At 38.6% G+C, this 22495-nt stretch overlaps 1 protein-coding gene across 1 annotated transcript in view; it reads right to left on the bottom strand.

Annotated features, from left to right (window-relative positions):
* ipo11 (importin 11) overlaps window positions 1-22495 on the bottom strand; it is a 138380-nt gene that overhangs the window by 7895 nt on the left and 107990 nt on the right. The window contains exon 29 of the mRNA XM_086314682.1: window positions 21578-21662. Within this exon, the coding sequence (XP_086170808.1) occupies window positions 21578-21662 (85 nt within the window). The remainder of the gene's footprint in view (window positions 1-21577; window positions 21663-22495) is intronic.

The raw sequence follows: 22495 nt of genomic DNA, 5'->3' as shown, positions 1-22495 counted from the left end.
TAAGCAACATTATTTCTCTATTCATTATTTCATTATTTTTCTCTTGGCAGGTAGTCCAAATCTGGTGTATAAACCTTAGCATGGCAATTTCAGCCATTCTGTTAATAAACAGAAGGGAAGACAAAAACAATCCCATCAGGACACAAATACTGCATAATGAAGGTGATTTTGTAAACTGGAAGCATTTCTCATTTATGTCATTTGTTCAGTTGCTTGATGGGAGTGAACTATGTGAAATATGATTGGTTCAGGTCATTTGAGGCAAGGTTTCAATTTTGGAGTTTGTACTGTGAAGAAGATAAAACGGCAAAGTAATTGGGGGCTCTGGATAAGTGGGGAAAAGATAAAGTAAGAAAATGATAGAGTAAGAAGTGCAAGTGCAATAACCAAAAAAGTAAACATGGTTTGCCAAAACAATAGGTATAGTAAAAACAACTACAAGTAAAACTGACTGAAAGGATGAACTGAAAGAAAAAAAAATATGCATCTGTATTAATATTAGGTAACCTTGCGCACAAGCCAAAAACAAACAAAAGAAAAACCCCAACAACAAAAATCCCTCCACGACATAAAAAGTAGGAAAGAAATATGAAACCAGTAAAGTTTGAGGGGAAAAGAAAAGGAATAATGATGAGAGAAAAGGACAGAGGGAGAGTGACATGCTTCCTGCTGCAGCTCACTGATAAAGAAGCAATGGTCGCCATGCCACAGAAGAAGATAAATGAGAGGGAGGATGAATAGAAGAGACAAATGAGATGTGAAGGAAGTGGAAAAGGTTTGGTAGATGTCTAGTGAGAAGATATAGAGGGGAAAAAAAGAAGGAGACAGAATAGAGAAGTAGGCGAGATACGCTCTGAAGGAAAAAACTAATTATGACGATAATGATAATAATAATGATCCTAAGCACCCACGGCAGTCCGCTTTTACCTCATGCAAAATACCCAATAAAAAGCCTACATTTGTTCCATCTGTTCTGACATTACTTAGAGAGGTTGCCAAACACCTTTTTGCTTGCATCTTTTTTCTGCAACCAGTGTTGTCACACGAACAACTGTTTTCAAGGTGGCACAGTTTCACAAATCCATGCCAAAAACATGTAATTTAGCCTTTACTCAATATTTGCTTGGAAGTTATTCATACACCTTTGTCTGGGAAATAAGCTAATCTGCGCCAGCAGGCTGGAGAAGAATATAGCCTCAGCACACCTGAGAGAGTTTGGAACATGAAATTATTTGATCATGTCACCCCACTTCTAGGTGTAAAGTGGCTTACCTAAACAGAACAGAGGGCTACTTAATGTTATTGTATGCAGCTGTTCTTTAGTTGGAACAGAGTGTTTTTTTTACTGGGAAAAGGGCTTTCCATACCTGACACATTGGACCACCCTAACTTTTGGTGGCATTGATTAAATAAGATGCTTCTCCGCAACGATTCTGACATGATGGCATCTTATGCTTGTTGCAGATTTGTTGGTTGGACACTGATGATGAGAATCTCCCATTCCACCACAATGCAAAGATGCTCTGCTGGATTGAGATCTGGCAACTTTGTTGTCCGTTTCAGTATAGTGAACTCACTGTGTTCAAGAAACCACTTTGAGAAGATGGCTACATTTTGGTCCATAAAGGAATTTATGAGACACTCAACTGGCCCAAAAGTGTGCCAACAAAATATTCCCCACACCATTAAACTACCAGCACCAGCCTGAACCATTAACACAAGTAAGGATAGATCCATGCTTTTACAGGTACACTGTTTACTCCAAATTCTGACACTACCAATCAAATGTTGCAGCAGATATCAAATGATTTAGTACTTTCCTGCTTATATACAGTACTTTATGTGACAAGACATAAGTTTTTAACTCACTGTGTGTTCACGCGCAACTTTTCTTATAATCATTAGTTGATATTAATCTCTGGCTCTCTTCAATAGCGCGTCGTTATCCTGTCTTCGTTCTCTCACCTGAACTGGTCGCAGCAGATGGGCTCCACTTCCTGAGCCTGGTTCTGCTGGAGGTTTGTTGTTATTAAAAGAGTTTACATTCCCACCAATTGCCAAAAAAAGCTTGCTCAAAGGGTGTCATATGATTATTGGGGTTTTCTCTGAGTTTTTTTGTATTATTGTAACATCGTTATCTTACAATTTAAAGCACCTTGAGGCAACTTGTTTTAAATTTGGAAATATAAATTAAATTGAATTAAATTGAAACGTGACATATGTTACATGCAAAATACTTTTGTCTCTTTTTTTGTTTACGTTCATCAGTGTCTCTGGATGAACAGACCTATCACTGGGCTTGTCTGTGTCAAACAATATGTGTTGCATTAGGCATACGGTGCAAACAATGCCAACCACTTGTAGTAAATTATTCACAACTTGGCAGCTTAAAAGTTTTAAGCCATACATTTTAGTATCTGTGAATAATATCTGCATACTTGTATATGATCGAATCTATATACAAAAAAAGTCCCCAATTTATCATAGGCATATTTTCTTATGTGCTGCAAAAGATATTTTTCATTCTATAGTTACTTAAAACCAGTGGGTGAGCTCATGGAAAACACCATCAATCTGAATAGACAGTTTAAAAAAAAAAAAAGAAAAGATGATCCAGTTTACATTAAAAGACCAAACTCGAGATTAAAATCATTCTATAAAGTGTAGCATAATCATGATGTGTCAAAAACCTTCACTGCTGATAAAAAAAAAATGCTGCCATGAATGATGGTCCTTCAATACAATAATCATAGGCATTGTGGTTTAAGTAAATCCCACTTAGAAAGTATGATGCTTATAAGCACGGAAAGACAAAATCACGTAAAGATTAATTGTTGAATTTGCTCTTTTCATGGGATTTCTTTTTCCAGTAAAAGTGCAGGATAATGGGGCATTGCCCTAATGCAAGGCGTCACATCAGATTGAAGTTGAGACTGATTATGAACATCAAAGAATAAGGATAGCAAAGAATTGCTCCTATGCCAGTAATTATGGAAGCATATATAAGAGTGTGGCTAATGGATATTATGCAAGAGAGGGGGTCTATATGTGTGCATGTTTTGTTGGCAGAGCTACGCTGGCTTGGTGGGAATGGGCCTGCTGAATATCCGAGTCTGACACTAATCCTATTACCTCTACTCCAACTGCTGCAGATATCAGCTATTGACTGTTGTCCCCACATACACTGTCCTGATTAAAGGACACCTACATACTTATACACGCAAGCATATATCTTAAGTTATTGGGCGGGGATAAATAAACATACATAGAACATGTAAACATAGACATGTTAATTCCACATTTTAAATGTAAAAGATGTAGCACTAAAATCTTCTTTCCACAGACATTCCAATTCGATGTGAATTTTTAAAGCATAATTTCAGCTTGACGATGACTAACACAAACTCATATGTGTCGTTATTCACATTCAGCTCGAGAGCAATTCAATTCCAACATTTTAAAGCCCACTACAGGCTTTTTATGCTCTTAAAGCATAAACATACAGTGGCTGGAGGGGAGTCTCTTAGCATCGGAGCAGCCAGTCCTTGTGTTTGCAGTAGCACATTTATTCTTCCTGTGAAAACCTCCAGTACAATCTGTCTCATAAGTGTGTTTTGATGCATATAAAACACAAACATGTGCAGGAAATGTCCACTAGTCCCAAAAGCCCTAAATAAATCCAGGACAGGAACAAATGGCACAGTAGATGATACTGAAGAAAAAAGTAAAAAAAAAAAAAAAAGGTTAAAATAACTAATTAAAAATAAATTTTGCATAATTTGAGAATTTTGTGTATCCAAGTATGGGAACAAAACATTCATAAATAGAGTGTCCAGATCTAATGATCAGGTTAGCTCTTATTTACAGAAGAAATTTAAGTGTGAGGGGGAAAAAAGTATTGCTTGGTGATATAAAGTCAACTCAGTCAGTATAATAATGGCTATAGACATCCTGATCTCACCAACCTTGCAGCTGAGCAGAAGCAGACTGTCCCTTTCATTGCACCAATGGCATTTTGTCTTGACTTGTATTAAACGATACTGACTGCACTTGCACCACTGGACTCCCACAGCTCCGTTTAGAAGTGATCAGTACCTTGCTTTTAGTCAGTTGGGTGTTTTTGTGTTGCCTGCAGACTCTGTCTCCCACCACTTACATTGACAAAGATTGATTTTTTGTAATTTTTCTGTGTACCACCACAGAAGAGTTTAAATGAAATAATCAAGAAGTGATTGAAGTGCAAATTTTCAGCTTTAAGGGGGTTAACTGTTTAAAATTTAGACCGACTTTAATCAAATCTTTAGACTAGTAAATAGGAGAAATTTCCTGACCAATTGCTTGTTTACGTCTCGCTCAAAAATACAGATGAATTTATGCTAATAAGGCATTTTCAGTCATGCGTTGCCCAAAAAAAAAAAACCTTTGAGACCGCATTGCTTTCTACTACTTTAGCATACAGTATTGCTAAGCTAATGAAAACCTCAGACAAAGAATCTGCATTACTTACAAAAACAAAAAAAAAAGATCATATATGGCCAATGCTATAATGCTCTCCAAAGGTCACAAACTATAGACAACTACAGACAGCAGCCTTTACGGAAAAGCGTCAGAGCCATTAAGCACTTTACATTTAGTCATAGGTAAGCATTTGCAATGACGTTTAATACATAATATCAGAAAAATGACTGAAGACATGTATGGCTGAAATCTGAGTCTTGGGGGATTTTAACACTCATTGCTTGACTACTGCTTCTGACCATTTAAAAAGGGTTCTCTACAGCCTTATTATATCTTAATCAGGGAGCCTGGCAGACCTAATCTAAAGAACCCCTCAGGATCAACGCATAACTTCTTAATATAAATAATATGAATGTAATTTCAATTTATATAGGTATTCTAAATGATACAGGCATTCATCACACACAGTGCAGTTCCTTTCAGGTTTATGTATATAATTCCATATATCGAGCCTGAGTCGCATCAAGGGACTTTAGGTAGGCACTAAGGTAAGAACTCTACAGTATTTTGGAGAAAAAAACCCCAAGAACCAGATGACCCCTATGAGCAAGCACTTTGTAATAGTGGGAAGGAGAAACTCCCTTTTTAACAGGAAGAAACCTCCGGCACAACCAGGTTCAAGGAGGGACAGCCATCTGCTGTGACCGGTTGGGGGCTAGGGGACAGAGAAAAGATATTAAATGCTGCGCTGGGGTTGAACATGACAAGCATAGAGATGAGTCCACTGTCAGAGGCCATAAGGTCATTGGTAATCTTCACTAGTGCTGTTTCAGTGAAATGCTAAAACCTGACTGAAACTTCTGTTCCTCTGCAAATGATCAATTAGCAGTTTCAAAATTTTTTGAAATAGGAGGACGCCTGAAGATTGGTCTATAATGAGCAAAAACAGCTGGATCAAGTAACGGCTTTTTAAGCTGTGGTTTAATTGCAGCCACCTTAAAAGCTTGTGGTACCTTATCCAGTGATAGAGATACATCAATCATATTTAACATTTTAGCGTTAATTAATGATAAGACTTCTTTGAACAGTCTTGTACCGAGGTGGTACTTTTAGACATGTTGAAAATTTAAAGGAAGAAATTATTTAAGTTAGTTTGCAAAGACTGACAGGAAAGAAAGAGTCTAAATAAATGGCAGCAGTTATTAAAGTTGCTGTACATGTCTGCAGGATGGCTGTGAAGGTTGTGGCAATCCACAACAGCAGCTGTAATGGCAGGCTATATTAGTTTTACAAATAACATTTCATTACAAGTGTTTCAATATATATATATCTAGCATTCACTAATAAACAAAGACTACAACAAACTATGCAATACCCAACACATCTACATAATTTAATGTAGGAGATTCTTATGGAAAATTAAACCTGAGGCTTGGGTAATGGACATCATTAGTTACACTTTTAAAATGAAGTATAAAAACTGAGCTCTCACTGTAAGCAGCTAATTGCCTACATTTTAAAACAGACACACAGTTAGCGACAATATAAAGAATTTATTCTTTTTCTTTATAAACTTCAGCAGTTCTCTCCAAGTATGTATTAGATCATGCATGAACAGAAAAGCATGCTAGTGTGCATACTACAAAATCCAGCTGGAAGCAGGATTGTGTACCCATGTAGTTTCACAAACTGCATTTGACCTTTGTGAACTTTATACCATACCTTATAGAGTGAGGGTATGGTGTTGGAAAATAACCATAATTTGACCAGTCAAAGGAGCTTGCAAAGAAAAGCGTCTGGGCTTCTTTAAGTTGCTTGAAGACGTTTCACCTCTCATCCGAGAAGCTTCTTCAGTTCTAAGGTCAAATGGTGGAGAGTCCCAGATATAAACCTAGTGGGAGTGACCCCACAGAGGGACAAAAGGACCCCCTGATGATCCTCTAATCGCCTGAGCCAAGGTGGGAAACTGGGCGTGGGTCCCAATCAGCCAGAGTTTCGGGTGTGTTCATTGTGAAACCTGGCCCCACCTTATCATGCGAATTCCTGAGGTCAGATGGCCCAGGATGTGAGTGGGCGTTAAGGCGTCTGGGAAGGGATCTCAAAACTGGATTATAGATGGCAGAGAGTTGGTGTCGTAAACCCCCGCCTCTGTTCAAAGATGGTCGCTCACGGTGGACATAGATGGCTTCTTTCACTCCTCTTTCAAAACCATCTGTCCTTTGATGGTTTGAAAGAGGTTTAAGTCCAGACGCTTTTCTTTGCAAGCTCCTTTGACTACGATGACCTGGATGACTGAGAACCTTCACAGACACATAATTTGACCACTCACCTCACCACTGAACACCCACCGCCTGACAGCAGCAGCTGTCCACAGCAAGGCATGATGCCCTGCCACATTGCAAAAGCTAGCCAAGAAGGGCTGGAGGAACAAAACAAAGAGCCTAAGGCATTATAACTCTGCCTCCCAAGAGATCCCAAGCAAGGCGAGTATCCACTCGTGCACTGGAACGCCAATCAATCCATGAAGACTCAAGCCCCTAAAACAAGTCCCTAAGACTTCACTGCCAAAGTTCTTGTGCCAGCCACCAGACAACACAGCTAGAAATTCTGTATCCATGCCTTAAAAGGAAAAGCTGTTTTGGTGGCATGATTGGAAAAAACAGTTTCAATATTATGATGGCTGTATGTACATTCAAACATCACACAGGCAATCTAGTTAAGAAATTAAGACAGAAATGAAACTTTCCTATCGTTTGCAGGAGAAAAAAAAAACAAAAAACGAAAACAGCTGAAGCTGTCTCTCTGTTTAGGAATACGGTGATATGATGTATAGGGCATCAATTCCTAAGGCCTTGGATGTTGATTATCATTATGCCCTTAGGCTTACTAATAGTCATGTTTATAGTGCATCATTAAATCTTATAAGAAAGACATGACAGGCATATCTCATTGTTTATCTGTAAGCCTCTCAGTGGGAAACTGTGACTTTACATCACTAATGCATTAAACTTGTGCTCAAAGCTATATGTCCATGAGCTCAGTTTATTAAAAAAAAGAAAACAGAAAAAAGGAGTGCTTTGGAAACCCCTCGGTGCATTCATTACTAATAGCTATGTCCCAGTACCAGGACGTATACATTGCACTGACAAATTAGAAAACTACTACAATAAAGAACATAAAAGAAACCAAACAACATCAGACAGAACAGAGTTGAGACATGAGTAGAATAATCGCTGTAAAGAAAAAATAAAAACAAAGATAAAAACACCACATACACAAATGTACACATCTCTCTCTACTTTTCATTAGGGCATGGCCTCTTGACTTCGAGAGCAGATTATTCCTTGATTGCAGTAATTTCCTCACCTAGTGAGGCAGCACGAACGGCAATATCGTAATTAGTACTGTACTAAAGGGCTTAATGTAAGAGTTCCTCAGCATTCTGTCATACAGGTGCATACTAGAAAATGTGTAGCTTAAACAGGCATGAGACTCAACATTTAAATCATTATTGTGTGATTTTTCAGAAAATCAAAGGATTTGAAGAGCAACTCCGAAGAAAACAGTAATAACAATGGCCCGCTAACATGCTCTACCAAAAATTGTGCTTTGGTGTGTATCTGACGGACGAAAGCCAAACCAGTTCCACACCACTGAAGTTGCAGCATTTTTACAAACCAATTCTGGTTCATCTGTTTCATTCAACGATCCACTTTCGCCTCTCTCATTCTTCGTCGCCGCCAGGCTTTTTCTGCCATGTGCGTATGAAAACAAAGGCACTGCGCATGCGTGTCTTACCCATATTCTATCGCGATATTTCTTTTTCTTATCATTGCCTAACATTATACCGGTATTACCACGAACGGTATGATATGGCCCAGCCCTACTAGCAGGATCAGAAAAACATTTCTTTTTAGTGCTCTAAGCAGAAGGCCATGAATTAGAGGAATCTTTGAACCAGGGCTTTGAGTGACAAGCTTGGTCAAACAGTGATATGAGACATCCTGTCTGAAATCTGGTGTGCCATCTGGTATGCACTAAAAGACCATTTGTAAGATGGCACTAAGAGGGGAAAGATGCAGTCAGCAACTTTTTCTGTTTAAAACTTTGTAAAATGTCATTAATTGAGGAAGCGCACAGAATAACAAATCACCCAGACCAAAGTTGAGTATTTACAAGGAACTTTTTCTCTTAAGTGGTTGTAGGCTTCTCACATGCATGGAAAACAACAAATATTTGTATTATTGTTATTACCGCTACCGAAGGAGGTATTTGATGTTTGTTTTTTTTAATCGTGTTGCCTTAAAAAACAGTTTTTTTTTATCAGTGTGTTTTGCTTCATGTTCTGTATTACCCTGCGAACAAATTTAAGTGTAATATCACCAGTGTTGGGACTAACGAGTTATTAAATAACGCGTTACAGTAACTACGTTATTATTGTGGTAACGAGCACGGTAACTAGTTATTATGCCAAAATCAGGAACGCGTTACTCGTTACTGGGATTTAGATAGGGTCGTTACTCGTTACTTCGTGTGGTGGCATCGCGGAGCTTCCACAGATTCAGTAACATTAGCAAGTGGTGGAGGCCAGCAGGTGGATGAAGGAAAAAGGAGGCAAGAGGAGAGACCCGAGGCGGCCGCCGGTCCAAGTGTGAACTGAACTTCAGGTAAGAAGTTATGACCTGCAGTCTCTCTGGGTCAGATATAAACCAAGTTTAGGTGGAGTTTATTTTCGTTATGCTGACTTTTTCCGTACTGCGTGATAGCTAGCTTGACGGAGTTTCTATACAGCTGGGTGGGTGCTATGACACTGATGTTGAACTTTATTTTGTTCATAAGTTATTAGAGTTGCCAATCGTCCCGTCTGGTATTCAGAGAAAATATTACGCGTTTCTTATTGAGGTGAAAAGGAACAGTTTGTCCCGTAATTCAGCTACAATGGAAAAGGCACAAAGCTGGAGTTATTCTGTGTTTACGCTGCACAGCTGCCCCTTCTTCTTTCATTCTCCCCCCTCCCTCACCTGTTGCTACTTCAATCATGAAAACTGATCAGTGATCAGCTGATCGTCTCTCTTGTTTATCGCTCACTTTGCGCCGAAAGAGGAAACCAGCGGATGTCGCGCTAAACAACAGCAGCACGTTTAAGCTTAATCACCTGTTGTAAGAATTTATTTAATATTAATATTAAGTGCATATTAGAGCATGAGGGTGGGAATGGATGTTTGTATATGTGTGTGCCTGTATGTCTGTGTCTATATGTCAGGTTGGGTGTCAGGCGCCACCTCTCTGGGGACATCTCAGGCCCTCCAAGGTTTGGAGGCCTATCTCCACCCACCACCACTTCCCCTGCCAGTGGCGGACTCCCTCAGGTATCGGTGCGTTGATGGTTCTTTGTGTGTGGGGGTGGGCGTCCGGGTACACACCGGCTCACTCCTTGACGGCCGCTTATCGGGGCCTGGAGCCTGGGGCTCGCTCGGGCCACTTCGGAGGTGGGGTGCCCCCGGCCTCTCGGCCTGGGGCTCGGTCACTCAGGCACAGCTGGCTGCCGGCGGAGCTCACGGGCGCGTCACTGCAACTCCCCCTGGCTTCTGCTCCGCGGCTGCTGAGTGAGCCCTCATCTGGGACTCTCCTCAGCTCTTACTGGGACAGTGGCGCGGCTGCCCCTCTGTTGGCCTTCCTTGGTCTCTTGTGTTCTGGGGGCCTCTGGATGTCTGGAGTTTTGATCTCCTCCATACCTGCTTCATACCCTGGAGGACGGGGCTGTGGCCCCCCCACACTCCCTAGCAGATCGTTACATGGAGAAACCTTTGGAATGCAAGCATGCTGATCCACACAGGTATGCACACGGGTGTACACACGGGTATTCACAGACGCGGACTACAGCTTTCTTGGCTGCTGCCTCAAAGCACATTGTGCGCTGTCTATCTTGCGTGCTGCACAATATCGTTTGTTATTTAGTAACTACTGCTAGCTAGTTTATTGTGATGGTGCCGTTTTTTTTTTTTACTATGTTGCTCTTTGTTGTTTGCTTTCTCTTCTTTTTTTTTCTCCATACAGGTGACCCAGGTGTTTTGTTTTTTTTTTTTGTTTGTTTTTTTTTTTCTTCCCCCCCTTCTCACCGTCTCTTCTCCCCTTTGGTTTTCTTTCTCTCCCTCTTTCTTTCTCCCTGTCCTGTCCCGTTTGTAGCAACTGAAAATAAAATAAATTCATAATTATAATAAAGGTCAATCAAATGGACCAATATGGCAAGGCCATAATGATCCACTTGGTAAAATAAATCCGCTTGGCATCTTTCTTGGCCTTAAGACAACAATTCTGATGGCTAAAGATCCAAACGGGACACAAAAAAAAAAAAAAAAAAAAGAATTTATTTAATATTACCGTATTTCCCGGACTACAAAGCGCACCTGTATATTAGCCGCACAAGCTAAAATCAGGGGAAAATCCTGTTTTGTACATACATTAGCCGCACCTGACTAAAAGCTGCAGGTGTTTCAATGTTGACTTATCATATGTAAGAGAATATGCACAAAGGGAATTGTCAGGAAAGAGATGGCTGTTTGGAGACATCACTTTTATTAATATTTTGAAAAACAAGTTATGGGTACATATTTGCATAACTTTTTAGGTATATGTACAAGTAGCGGTAATTACAAGTACGAAACATGTACTGTGCTTCATAAATGAGTAACAAATGTAGTACATAACAGTAACCTACAGCACACCAGAAAAATAGATTCGGACTACCTTTTAGGCTCAGGTGCAGCGACACGGCTTTAACAAGAAGAAAAGTCAGTCATTCACCACCATCTTCCCCAGTGTCGGATGTCACTTTCAAAACCAAAGAAATCCTCGTTGTCAGTGTCAGAGTCGAACACCCTCTGAAGGGCCGTGGCGGTGTCCTCCTCTCCATCATGCAGCAGTCCAGCCCTTCAAAATCCGTTGGTGATCGTGGATGTTTTCGCACTTTTCCACGCTGTCAGAATCCACCGGTGGAGTTGGGCACAACTTGCCTTTCGCAAGTTTATGGCCGCTTGTCATCCACGCCTCCCGCTGAACGTGTAGCGCTACTTTGAAGTTTGTTTTTCGCGCTACTTGTACGGCACTATGTTGCCTGGCGGATGGACATGTGACCAACATACTACTCTTGAACCCCGATGTGTGTCCGATCACATGCCCTTCTGCCAGGCAACGTAGTGCCGTACAATAGCGGAACAAATAAAACAAATCGTCTTACGATATGACAAAAATCATGGACAATCCATAGAAAAGCCGCACCTGACTAAAAGCCGCAGGGTTCAAAGCTTGTGCAAAAAGTAGCGGCTTATAGCCCGACAATTACGGTAATTTCTAGTATCAGCTGATGTTTGCTGGAGCCACAGCTGTAAACCTGCTGGTCATGATGTCGGTTTGGATGTGTGATGAGAGGGAAACATGAAGATGAAACCAGGAGATGTCCTTACTGAATCATCAGAGCTGAACAGGTGATGGAGAAACAGGTTTATCTTTTAGGTGACATGAATGAGTTGAAATTATGAACTGTTTCCGAGAGACAAATAACACCAGGATCCTTTTCTAAGTAGCTGACAGCTGGTAACTGTGCAGGGGCGGGTCTAGCAAAGTGTTGCCAGGGGTCCATGTAGGGCATTAACAGGGAGAGGGGGGCACAAAGAAATACTTTTCTTTCTTATTCTCATTTAAAATGTCTCTCTTTTAAAAAATAATTATCTGAATCTTACAACAAACGATTGATAGATTGATGCATATATACCATCAAAACAGTGTACATCACTGTCACAACAGTGTTTATTTTCATTCAAAGGCTTTATGATTTTTCCTATAATGGTGGGCCAGTGTCTAGTCAAAATGCCCGGGACGATTTTTTTTGTCCCAGTCCAGCCCTGTATGCAGCTCATCTGCAGTCTGGTGTTGCCTACATCTTCCTATTCAGAAGGCAGAATTTCCGAGTTCTGAGTACAATCGAAAGCACCACGACTGCAGTTTTTGTGTTGGATGTAAAAGGTGCACATGACGCTGTGACGTAGGCTAGAATCATGGCAGCAGTCAATGACTGTCCAGGCGTGGGATTTCTCTCGTGGAAATATGCACATTATCTTTTCCTTTCTATTGGTAGGTGGCACAGTGCACTTGTGGCACGTAAGCAAGCTAGAAGACTGGCAAAGTTATGGAAGCAACACATTAACAAGAGAATTCTGAGTAAAACCAAAGTTACTTTCCCTAGTAACTAGTTACTTTGAAAGTAACGAGTAACTTGAAGTAACTGAGTTACTTTTGAGAGAAGTAACTAGTAATGTAACTAAGTTACTATTTTAAAGTAACTTACCCTACACTGAATATCACATATGTCTAGTTTAATCTCCTAGGACCTGGGTCCACATATGTGGATATCACATTTTGGGTTGTCTAGACCAGAATACTAAATTTTGCTCTACAAGGGCCTGATATCCACTTACGAGGACATTACACTGCCACTGTTCTATCGAAATCTAAAGCAAATATCCTCATGTGTGGATCTGATTTTTCTCAGAAACAAAAATAAGGTTAAAACAAAAAAATCACGTTCTTTGTTTTTACATTCATAAGGTCCCAATCAGCCCAAATAGCAAAGAGAAATTAAAAATGCATGCCATGAAAGAGTTCGGGTCTCAGGAGGTTAAACATCACTTTTTTTTTTTTTTTTTTTTTTTTATCCCACTAGAGCTCAATTCAAAGTTTTTAAAAAAGCACACTAGTGTTTCTAATAAAGCCTTTGTTGTGACAAATAATCTTCAAAATCGAGCTAATTGTTTAAGATGCCTGCAAACTATCTAAGGAGAATGTGCTACACTGTACCAGACACTTCATACTTAGACCGTGCCCTTTTAACAGCATCTGTTGTGCCATTACCCATCTTAAAATTGTAGCTTGTGACAGAAAGTATTACATTATAATGGACAGTCTATTCCTCAATTCCAGCTTCACACATAATGGCAGCATGATTTTGTTAGCAGCATCATGCTGTAAATCCCCCATTCACTTTATTCAGTGTTCACTCCATAGCTTAACAATCTTTAAATAATTTGTAAAACACTCAAAACAGCTACTCTATTCACAGATCATACTGTGTATACAGTATACTAGATCCATAAGTGCTGTGCTTTAGCTAGCAGAGGGCAAAACATAGTATCTGTCACATTATACTGAGGGCCTTTGCATTTAATTAACGTCATTGTGTTAAAATTTGCTAAAATACACAAGATGACACTCGCAAGATAGTCGTCAATGAATAAGCATTCATGGAACTAAACGGCTAAATTATTATTTTAAAAAAAAAAAGCTAATTTATATATTGGTTCCCTTTCTTTAAAGCTTTTTAAAAGGATTAAAAGGAGGACTTTTTAATACTTCTAAGAAAATCTTCTACAGTCAAAGACTAGTACCCGTTCACATCACCAAATATTGCGTTTCCTCACTTCGGATGCTCTGTTAGACCTTTAGTGCAGCCACCTTCAGTTGCTGGTTGTTTGTGGGGTTTTCTGCATTCATTTCAGTCTTCAGGAACTGAAAGACATGCTCTATTGGGTTGAGATCAGATGGCTGACTTAGCCACTGCCGAACATTCAATTTCTTTGCCTTTTAAACTTGTTTTGGGTAATTATTTTCATTGTGAAGTGCTGTTCTATCTGTTTTGCTGTATTTGGCTCAGTCTGAGCAGCGAATATAGACCTGTACACTTCATAATTCACCCTACTTGTATCAGTCATATTATCAATAAACATTAGTGACCGGCTTCCACTGACAGCATAGTGCATTTAAAAAAGTATCAATTTCTACAGAAAGCTACAAGTGAGAGAGGCAAAGAAGGCAGAATGGCAAATTAGGAAAAAAGATTTAGAGCAGTAAAATCATCAATTAAAATAATAAAAATAAGAATTACAATTGCATATAAAAATAAAAGAAGAAAAAATGAATAAACAGCCAGAGTTCTTTGCATAGCATAGCATTAACATGGTGATTGGTGAGAAAAGTGCAATAGTGTGAATTACACTGTATTGTTCTCATACCAACCAATCAAAATCATAGAGATTTGTTAGCGCTGTAATGAGCCATATGCAGAATGAATAAGCTTTTCACTGGTAATTAAGATACATAATGATCGATTTTACAAGTGAATTGTCAGAGCAAAGATCAATTATCCTCATTATTTGAATCAGACTAATTAACTCCCAATAAATGCAGAGAGCTGACAGGTTTAAATACTCAACATGCTTTTGGGTGCATCATCTGATTAGCAGAGCTGAAATGTAAAAACAAAGACTGGCAGAGATGTCATAGGGCAAAATCATTCTAATGTTCCCTGTGGTGCATGCATAACGTCATAATATCTGGCTTCTCTTTTTAAGAGCACGGTCTTATTAAAATGTTAAAATGGAGTAGAGTCATCAGTATGCCAACACTAATGATAACTGTTTAGCACTAGTCTAACAGGGATCTGCGAATCCTTTAAAGTCCTGAATAGCATTACAGATGTAAATCATGCTGTCAGATTTGATCTCTGCTGAGGTTGAAAATTTGTGTATTTATGCTGCAAATGCACGAGGTCAGACCTCTTGATCTAATTAGAGTGATTAAAAAAAAAGTCTGTTCAGCCCAAATATGATGGCATTTATGTTTGTTTCATGCATCATTTATAAGAAACATTACAGGTAGCTCATGGATGAAAAAATCTCATGTTTTTATCTGCTGTTTTAGCCTCATTAGTCGAGCAGAAGCTTGTGTGGATATCTAAGAAACTGATTTAATGCAAGTCATGGAAATGGAGGTAAACTGCCTTCTGGTTACCTTCCTAATGCTTCTCATTTTCTCTGTGACATTCAGCTGAGTGTCACAATAGAAGACATATCAAATGTTTAAAATAAGACATTTGACTGTTTCACAAAAGATTCATGAAATAGTGAACTAGGTCATGGCAGCAACATGCTGGAAAAAGGCCGGGACAGGGGGTAAAAATAAGTGGTACTAAACAGACACCACTGGAGGAAAAATTTGAAACATTTTGCCACTAATTAGGTTAACTGGCAACAGATCAGTAACAAGATTGTATACATATAGATAGCATCTTAGAAACACAGTTTTCTTCAGAAGTAAAGATGTGCATTGGTTCACCAATCGGAAAAAGAAAAAAAAATCTCAACACTGGACGCTCATGATCTTCAGGTCCTCAGCACTCAATTAAAAACAATGAGCCTATGCAGTGATTTTTTTTAATCACTGCATAGGCTAAGAAGAGAAGGAAATCATTGTGTGTGTGCCAACCGCAAATGCAAGTCAAAGCTCTACCATGCAAAGAATAAGTAATATGTGAAAATGACCCAGAAATGCAGTCATCTCTGACAAAACTGATTAAAAATGCACTGAGGCAAAGTGGGAAATTGTTCTGTGGGCAGATGGATCAAAATTTGAAATCCACTGTAGAAAACATGGACGCTGTACCTCTGATGGTATGGGGGCACTATCAGCAACATGTGGTCCGATCCAGATGTCTTGCATATTTCAGCAAGATACTGCTAAACCACATACTGCATGGCTTTGGGGTTGCAGATCAATCTGTATATTTACTTTAACTTACCAATAATAACTTACTCTAGTCAACTATCCAAACAGAACACAATGACAGCATTCCGAGTACTGCCTTACAGACACAATGCAATATTCTGCATATGTCTCGATAAGCCTATTAGCTTTTCTATATCGCTTGCCAATTAAAAAAAAAAAAAAAAAACTGCAATCATGTCAACTCCGACTACTCTCATGGACAATAAAGCTGGGAACCGACAGAGATGAAAACTAATTTTGATAACTCTGTATGTCTTAGGCAGTACAAAGGAAAATCTTTATATCTTGTGCTACAAAATAACAGAGAGGTCTGTTATTCAACAAAACCAAATTATGCTGACACCAATGGTCTGCTTGAGAACAGGAGCAATAATAAAGCAAGAATGACAAGTCTTCATTACTAATGCTTTGTGTGACTCAGAGTGAATTGATAACACACTGAAACTCATTTCCTATAAATATATACCTCTGGAAGACCTTTGGAGGCAAGTTGATTGTTCTTTAAAATGAAATAATGAAAAACCGTTGAATGACAAGATCAATTCAAAGATTCATTGGTAGCTCATCAAAGCTTTAAATAATACTTTTGGTTAACTCTGAGAAATGAAAACCTGTAATGTGAATTTTAAATGCACCAACTTTCTTAATTTATCATCTTAATAACTCAAGCATGTTTAATTAAATTTTTATTTAAGGAGCCATATTAGTTACTTGGCTAATCTGCACAAAATAAGAAAACGTTCAATATTAATAAGTATTCTCTTGAAAAACTGTTTTATATTCATTTTGAGCAATATCAACCACAGTGCAACAATGTGATAGGAATATTTTTTCCTTATCTACGATTTTAAACCACGCTGGACAATATGTCAAACTCCATACACTTTAAAATTGGCAGACTTTAGCTAATTCAATTTTTCGCCTATTTTGTCAAACATAACAAAACAAAACAAAAAACAAACAAACACCAACTACATTTTCTCAAAAATGGCAATTTGAAAAAATAAGTAAAGAAAGAAAGAAAGAAGCCTGTATGCCAACTTGCTGTCCCACATCTGAGTATGACAAACTGGCATTGGCTAAATCTGAAGGTGTTTTTTGTAAAGCAAAATCTTTTGTTTTGGTACAAAGATGCAATGAATGCTTCTTACCTAAATACAATATATACAATTTTATTTCTATTTATGAATGTAATTGCATTTGTGTAACAACATTCAGGTAGAGCTGCAGTCAAACTTCTGCTGGCCCGAGATTGACTGTAGCATTGTCACTTTTCACATTCATAGAACAACTTTGAAAATAATTGTTATATCACTATCATTTTTACCAAACCCTTCCAATACCAACTCCAGAATAACGCGGTACTGAAGATCAACTCATTAGCCTAATAGCCTGGAACAAAAATCTCATCAGTTACACATCTTGAGCAAATGCTATAAATGACTAAACCTAGCATTCTGTTCAAATAAATCGAAATTACATCAAACAAAACATTTGCTGTACTCCTCAGTAAAGCACACCACATGAGACTTCGAAAATGAGGATATGTAGCTGGTGTGAACCTGGGATGCTACAACGCAGCTGTCATATAATTACCCATAAGAAGTAATATGCATAGTGATATGTGGAGTCCAATTCCAAGAGCTGATGTCCAACATCAATTTTTCACACCGGGGGGGGTGTCAGGGGTCTGTTACAAATGGGGGGGGGGGGGAGTGGAATGTGGAAAACATGCAGGGGAACAGGTTTTCCGAGACTATGCAACATGTAACTCTTATTGTGGCCTCCTGTGTGTGTGTGTAAGTGAACACACTTAAAGAAAAAAAGAAAAAATTAACTTCGCCAACTTTTCTTTTAGTAATGTTATGTGTGTAGTATCCCAGATTCTCTAACTCTGTGCTTTCCCTATAACAAGTCCTATTTAATTGTACTGTAACTGGGTCACAATTTTTTTGGCAAATCATGTAGTCTGAAAAAAACAGAAGAAACAAAAACAAAGAAAAAGAAAAATATGAATAAAGTAGCAAACAGAGCATTTCCTTACGTCCCTTGTCCATTTCTCGAGGTCAGAGCTATTTTGGCAGTAGGAGAGGAAGCTACACAAATTAATGTTGCGGCTCATTAGTGTACACATTCCTTCCTTAGCAATTACTATTGATTTGCCCTTGAGAAAGGTACCTGCCTACAACACACACTATTACAAATAGTACAAGGGTTGCTTATTTAAGCAGTCCATAAAGATGGAAATTAAACCTTGTGGTATTTTGCTATGTAAATAGGTATTGAATTTTTTTTTTCCAGTTCTATGGTCCAAACACTACAATGGAGGCAAATGGAATTTTATTTGCATTGCTCAAAGTATTCAATCGAGTGTGACCTTCCTGGATCACTATTCAGTGACTAGGTTTGGAAAACAGCCAGCTCACTATATACCTACTTATTGCTGAAGATTTGTTTGCAAGAGGGCAGACGTATTTTTTACTTTTATGTTGTAGTTCAATCAGTAATTGACATTTACTTACATAAATGCAGCACAATAACCTTTATGTGTGCTGTGCACATACATTAGCGTAGTGTAGTTTAAAAAAAAAAAAAAAAATAGACGAGAGAGAGTAATTGGGCTCAAGTGTGTGTGTGCCCCCATAACACAACAAACAGAACCCATGTCATTAGTACCCACTGGACTAAGTCTTTGATGTTGCCTATCCTTCTTGTTGTTTGATGGTACTGGCCTTGTAGATGAAGCACAGGAATCAAATAATGCATTATGAACAGAAGCCAAAACACAGCAGCGGTTAGCTTAGTCTGGTTGTCTAGAATACTCAGATTTCATGGGCGAACATGTAAGTCCAAGGTTCCATCAGTAAGAGTTGATCTCAATGAAATTTAACTTCGTTGTGTGTTGCAAGTGATCCCAGTTTCCAAAGTGACAGGTCCACTGGGTGAGTTATTAGGCCGATAGGGCTGGAAACAACTATGGATTTTTTTCCTTGCCCATCGGGATTTGTTAACATATAGAAGGCCGGTACACCGCTGATAAATGCAAGATAATGCAAGATATTTAGGTTTGGTAAACATATTGGCTGCCTGACAAAATAAGAGAGTTTAAAATAATTTTTAATGTTTCTCTGGGTTTTTAATGTGAAACGTTTTCATTTTTATATGCATTAAAAAGTCATAAATTAGTAAATGAGTTATACTTTTGATGTAAAAAATACAACGGGTTCAGTTAGTTTTGCTCACTTTGTCAGTACAGGTAATAAATTGGGTCTTCCTGAACTAAATGGCAAGCAATACATTAAGGATCGGTAGAATCAGTAGGAGATGAAGAGATGGCAGGAGCAAGATTTGTTGTTATAGTCTTGTGCATGTGAAAGAAAGAAGAAGGAAGTCAGAATACAAGTGTGTAAATGTGAGGAAGACAGGTGGAAAGGTGAACAAGCAAGGAGTAGATATAGTGAATGCTGATGAGTTTAAATACCTGGAGTCAACCACCCAAAGCAATGCACGGCATATAAGAGGGATGAGGAAGAGAGTATACAGAATGAAAAATCTAGCAAAACAGGAGAGTTCAGGCTGTGTTGAATAAATGTGTTCATACCAAATATCAACTTTTAAGCGCGTTAGAATTGCTACAATAGAAGTCTGCTTTTCCCTTATAAACTCCATTTCCATGTCCTGCATAGCTCCACATGTTTAAACAGGTGCAGAACTTTTCGTTTTTCTTAACAGAATAGAGAAATAAGGGATGTTTCAAGACTTTTTCACTATACTGCAAGAAACACTAGAAAATGTGTCAGTGGTTTAACAAAACAGAACTCATTCTGCATTATATATTTTCCTGTAATTAACTGACAGCCACTGTGATAAATCAACACTCAGTATATGGTATTGGAAAGCAAATTTATCTGCAAAGGTTTTCTATGCAAAATGGTCTCAATCAATTTCTTTTAATGTACTTTATTAAAAAAAACATTTTATTCAAAAGGGAAAATTCTAAATTAAGGGCTAAATTTAGGAAAACATGACTATCCACACGCCTGCACAGGGTGGCAGGAGGAGAGATTCCACCTCTCTATCGGACTTCAGTTCCAATAAAACATGCATGGAGGTGTGTTCAGATCTATTTGGGCCTGCTTCACCTCCTCCACTACCTCAAGCTTCTTCATCTCTAGAGATGTGACATTTCATGTCTTAAGTGCCAGTATCCAGGGCTGTTTATGCGGCACTGACCCAAACAAACCCCTATGCTACCCAGTGATGCAGATGGCAGACATATGAAGCAGCTTCTGATGAAAGCTGGAAAAAATAAATTCACTCAGAAGTGGACCTGAAACATAATCAAGCCACATGGAGATAACGATTTTAAATTTCAGCAAAAAAAATTATGGTTTTTCACATTAGCTGATCACTGATTTTCAATGTCAACTGATGAGAAAGAACATGAGAGAGAAAACAATGTAAAAAAATAAAATAAAAATAAAATAATAATAATAATGATACCTGTGTCTCACAAGATCTTTGAGACCAGCAGAAAAATATAGACATTTATGCACATTTTTGTTTCATACAGATGCAGACACCGTTGCTAAAAAGTGTCACTAGTCTCCTTTCTCATCAACTTATGCCTCACATAGAAAAGTCCATCATGCAGGCACTCCCATTGCTTGCACACATGTATTCATGCACGTCTCCAAGCACACACACTCACAAACATTAAAAAGCAGAGAGAGGTGCGACTTTAAGTCTTCTCTCCTCTCTTCCTTGGAGCAAAAAGTCAGGGTCTGGGCTGAGGTGATAAGTGCACTGGGATGCTGCCAAGCAAATAGCACGCACACACATGCAAAGAAAAGTAAAACAAGAATATAAATATAGCTATATTTACTCAAACACAAATAAAATCCCATTTGTACAAAAAAAAAAATGTAATTTTGCCTAAGCACACATTTAGAGAAGACCACTGATACCAACAATATAGCTAAACAATAGTGTGAATGAGTGAAGCGATTCGTGAACTTTCACAGTGTAAAGTGGTACAGGAAGCATCCTCAGAGGATGCATGCTCATACATACATGCACCACTTAATTGGTGTACATCTCCCACCTAGGGGCCACATATGGGTACTCACTGACATTCATGCTTATCTAAAGACTTGCAGGAGGCTTTGAGCTTGCTTTGAACTGCTGTCTGACAACATACTACATAAAGTGACCGTTTTCCTTTTCGCTGCCTGGAATGAACCCTTTATGCTCTTCTCTGCATCTACTCTATGAGTTCCAGAGTGGCATAAACTATCACAAGAACAGATGGGTTTTTTTTAAATTCACGGGACACAGAAAGACACTCTGATAAACAGACAATTAAACTCAAAACAATAAGAAATAAATTCATTATTAAAGCTATTTGTCTATTATCCAGTAATGGAAATGAAACAAGAGAAAAACTGATTTAAAGATTTCAAAATTAGATCTGTACCGTGTATGAATTACACATTTCACTCACCAGTTTCTTCCTCTTGTCCTGCTCAGTTGGTGGCTCCTCATCATCACTCAGCTTGGGCTCTTCAAAATGGCTCATCAGCATGCAGCTGCAAACACAATAATATTCAACTCAATATTAATAACCGCAAATAAACCTACACAGTAGGAGACAATTTCAGAACAGGCAGCATGCATACACAGGCACTCCAAATGCTGAACCCTCTGGCACCCCTTTTTTCCTGAATGCTATTCATATTGGTTCATCTGCATGCAGAGAGAATTACAAGTAAAACCTTTGTGCACAGTATACAGTCTGTGTATGGTCTTTTATTTCCTTTGTCCTTACTTAAGCCTTATTGTGAGTAGAGATAAGGTGGGGGGGTCCTGAATGTCACACTGTGATTGTGGTGCGTAGCTACTGATAACTCGTGATCAGAAATTTTAACTCTATTCCACCTAAACCAATGACATTCAAAGTGACAAAAGTTAATTAACTCACAATTCTGGGTAGACAAAAATGCAGACTAGTAAATGGTAACTCTTCTGGGCACGTCATTAAAGAAGCTACAGTCAACATCTTGTACTGTTAACACTGAAAAACTGTAGCATGCCAAATTGACTATGTTATTTTACTGAAATTCATTCATGGCCGTAAGGACTTCTCATTTCACACTATGCAAGAACAATTCTAAACCACTCACGAAAACACAGGTCTGTTCGTTTAAAAGTTTACGTAATTCCAAAATAAAAGGGGAATGATTGTATTACTCACTGTTTTCTGTCTCAGCTGACTGCATTTATAAACAGCAAACAACGCTCAGAGGAATATGTTCATCTACAAATATATTACTGCTCGTGTCACACCCAACAGGGACCCAAAACGATTCAACATATCACTGGCAAACAAACGCATACAGTAGACTTTGCTCCCAGCTTTTCA

Source organism: Aulonocara sp. 'chitande type north' Nkhata Bay, linkage group LG12 (genome assembly GCF_057382095.1).
Source record: "Aulonocara sp. 'chitande type north' Nkhata Bay isolate Kocher_YH1m ecotype deep benthic linkage group LG12, A_spYH_male_GT1.1, whole genome shotgun sequence".
NCBI lineage: Eukaryota > Metazoa > Chordata > Actinopteri > Cichliformes > Cichlidae > Aulonocara > Aulonocara sp. 'chitande type north' Nkhata Bay.
This window is presented reverse-complemented; position numbering and strand designations above follow the sequence as displayed.